The following is a 3451-nucleotide window of genomic DNA, read 5'->3' as shown; positions in this document are numbered from 1 at the left end:
TGTGATGAGTGGTGAGAGGCAATGAGGATCCAATAGCTAGTAGGATCCCGACATACATCCCAGCTATTGGATTATCACTAGGATTTGGACTCCATAACCCATGGTTATAACTCAAAAGGACTTTTCCCTTCAAGAGATGTCCAAAACAAACACATGAGAAAATGGTTCAGGCAAAGCATACTCAGCAACAGTATCGGTCTTTGATTCCTGTTCCAATTCAATTGAAATCAATTGGAATAGACCGAAATCAATGTAAACCCTAAAAATCCAGTATGAATCAACTCAACTGATTCAAATTGGTCAGAATCGGAACTGGAATATGCTTAATCAAACCCTGCATGGGGATGAAAATGATGCTTTTTGTACAATCATTAATGGTGCAACTTAACATCTGTAAAGGATGTGAAAGACTTGCTTTAGGCTTTAGTCAAGGAAAAAGAGAAGAGGCATGTATCAAAAGTACATGTTGACCCTATCAACTAATGGTACTCTGCCCTGATCGAAATGTCGAATCCTTAGTCTCAACGTAATAATAACCTGTTGTCCAGGGGGATTCCCACACTATCTATGTAGGAAAGACTGTCACAGGGGAAAAGAAAGCCGCTTGTCATGTGGCCGCTACGCCTAAATATAGGGACATATAAAAATTACCTTCTCACCTTCCACCTAAAATAAAAATTTCTACACTTATTGATGCCCCTACATATGCATTCACATTGGCCATACAGAGATCTCTTCCCCTCTAACCAAAATGCAATCCTCTGATTTTATTTTATTTTTTATTTTTTAGAGTGGGTGGGGAGAAAGAGAGTCACTTTGAGAGCTCCTAATGAGTGTGAATTTTGCATACCACAACCTCAATACCTTTGAAAACATCAGATTCTGGGAGCATCATGAATGGTAAAAAGCAATAAGATGTTGAAAGAATAACTTTTTGTGAAAAAAATTGCTACCCTTTTATGTGTATCTATGCCTAGACACAAGCCGGTGCAAAGAGACTGCACTGCTTCCTCCCCATGCGCTAAAACTGCCTCTGCATGACCTCGCATTGATCTACACACTAATGCAATGGCCGCATGAGTAGCACACACACACACACATATATATATATCATCTATTCCCTCTATTTTACAAGGTTCCTAACACTAAAGGACCCCATATGATGGCATTTTTATTGATCGGTGACTACATGGCTCACACATAAGGTGGGGTTAGAAGAGCCATAATTTCATTCCTGGGAGCATGGAGTCTTCATCCTCCCATTGGCCAGAGAAGAAATGTGTAACCCCAAACCGCCCAACACAACGGGCGATGATCCTCTACCGTGGGTGAGGCTGTGCGGCGAGCATTGGACAGCCGAGACGACATTGACACACACCCCGATGCCATGCCAGCCATCGGATCATCGCTGCTCCACCACACTCGTGGCAGAGGATTTTTTTCGCCAACAAAGCCCCCCCCCCCAAATATATATATATATATGGGAGAGGGATAGGTATATATATACAATTGGTGCTAGTATACTTGATATCGGTGGTATACCCAACATTTTCCCTATACATATATGAAAAAGAGATTAAGAGACAAGAAAGTGATAAAAAGCGAAAGCAAGTCTTTGTTGTGTGTGTTGCGTTGCTCGGTCCAATCGGTTTCGATCTTTTGCGTCATCTCTTATTTGGAATCGGAACTGTGCATTCAAAGAAAACGATGGATGGGCATTTTGAAGCAACAGAGGAGTTGGACTTGGAGGGGCTCTTGATGCAGGAAGGAATGAACACAACAATGGCAGCAGCAGCAGCTGATGACAATGCTCCTACTACTTTCAGCTTCGATAACTGGTGGCCTCTCCACCTTCCTGAGGTTCCTCAAGGATTTGATGATTCTGATCACTTCATCACTTCTCTTTTTGCTGATCCACCTACCCTTCCTTGTCATTCTCCTCAAGATCAGGCACTTGGGGCTCAAGCAGAGAAAATGCTTCCAGAACAAGTACAGAAGCGACAACAGGACGAGGAGCAAGAGGAGGAAGAACAGGTGGAAGGAGAAGGAGAAAGTGAGGCTAAGAAGAACAATGGGAATGAGGGTACAAGTAGGAATTTGGTATTTGAAAGGCAGAGGAGAAAACGTTTGAATCAACAGCTCTTGACATTGAGGTCTCTTGTCCCTAACATTACAAAGGTAAGGGAGCTCTATTGTTCATTATTTTTCTTGCTCTGTTTTCAGTCACACATTTCTCAAATAGATTGTGGCTGATGGTTTGGCAGATGGATAAGAGATCAATTCTTATTGATGCTCTAGCTTATCTCCAGAATGTATTGCAACAGATAGATAAAGAAATGGAGAAACCCAACTTACCCAACTTACCCAAATCATCCTCCTTTGCTTCCTGCTCATCAGGGGAAGATTCCTCTACCATTGTAGAGGTTGAAGCTCCACCATTGCAGGGTCATACTCAAGAGTATCATCATTTTGCTTCTCTTCCTGCTATATCAAAGGTTAACACATTCATTTCTTTAGTTTTTAACAAACATGTTAGGATTCTAAGCAAAGAAACTAAAATACAAGATCCCTTATATCTTTATAGATAGAAGCAGATATGGTAGGTGATGAGCGGTTCATATTGAAGATTTGGTGTAACAAGAGAGAGGGAACAGTTGGGCTTGTTCAAAGAGCCACTGAGATGCTGGGTTTGCAGGTTACATGTGCTTCAGTTGAACAGTTTGATAATGCAAACATGCTCACTACCACTTTCCTCAGGGTATGTGTTCTTGTTTCTCCATAGCCTAAATTACCCAAAGCTTATATTTCCATTTCTCTCTGAAACTATCTAATATCTTTTGATTCTCTTTCCTTTTACAGGCTAAGAAAAAGGGGGGTTTTACTGTAGAAAAGCTCCTGAAGAAGGTGAGAACAAATGCTACAGAGTTGGGTCTAGTGTTGTAGTTTCAACAAAGGAAAAGGGTTTCGTCGTGAACTCATGAATGCTTCTTATGACTTCCAATATCACAATCTGGTCTCTATTTCGTTGGTTTTGGTGGTGGGGTCTGATCCATGCACAGCGGCACAGCCTGCTCACTTCACCTATTGATCAACTTTTGTCCCACTTTCTTTTTTTTCTTAATATAGATTTAGTAATAAGTTGATGTCATAAAAAAATATGCTACATTTATGTGAAGAGAAAGTTTTCCCTTCACCGTGTGTGAAGTAAAAGTATAGACAATGGTTGTACTTCTCTACCCCAATTACAAATGGTTGAAACTACCTCTACTATTGTGTGATACCCTATAAACACCATCGAACCCCTCGGGTGTGGTAAAACTCAGTCCTATCTATAAAGGGATGGGATTGGGTATGCCAGGAGCAATCCTACTTTAGGAGGTCTGAAGGAACTATTGGACTATACACATGGGAGTCCTTTATAGTGGCCCTGGTTTAATTAGCTATTTGGGTT

At 41.1% G+C, this 3451-nt stretch overlaps 1 protein-coding gene across 1 annotated transcript; it reads left to right on the top strand.

Moving 5' to 3' along the window:
- The first annotated feature begins 1614 nt into the window (after positions 1 to 1614).
- Positions 1615 to 3193, top strand: LOC122067973 (transcription factor bHLH35-like). The gene is made up of 4 exons (XM_042631802.1): positions 1615 to 2178; positions 2265 to 2495; positions 2585 to 2758; positions 2860 to 3193. The coding sequence occupies exons 1-4, from the start codon at positions 1708 to 1710 to the stop codon at positions 2941 to 2943; spliced, it is 960 nt and encodes a 319-aa protein (XP_042487736.1). The 5' UTR covers positions 1615 to 1707; the 3' UTR covers positions 2944 to 3193.
- Positions 3194 to 3451: the final 258 nt, after the last annotated feature.

The sequence above is a fragment of the Macadamia integrifolia genome, unplaced genomic scaffold (assembly GCF_013358625.1).
Source record: "Macadamia integrifolia cultivar HAES 741 unplaced genomic scaffold, SCU_Mint_v3 scaffold3286, whole genome shotgun sequence".
Classification (NCBI taxonomy): Eukaryota; Viridiplantae; Streptophyta; class Magnoliopsida; order Proteales; family Proteaceae; genus Macadamia; species Macadamia integrifolia.
This window is presented reverse-complemented; position numbering and strand designations above follow the sequence as displayed.

Bases quoted from the DNA above. Each gene is read 5' to 3' on its own strand.
- LOC122067973 (XM_042631802.1), top strand. From the start codon at position 1,708: ATGGATGGGCATTTTGAAGCAACAGAGGAGTTGGACTTGGAGGGGCTC. The intron at 2,496-2,584 runs GTTAACACATTC...ATATCTTTATAG, and splicing joins CTCTTCCTGCTATATCAAAG to ATAGAAGCAGATATGGTAGG. The intron at 2,759-2,859 runs GTATGTGTTCTT...TTCCTTTTACAG, and splicing joins TCACTACCACTTTCCTCAGG to GCTAAGAAAAAGGGGGGTTT.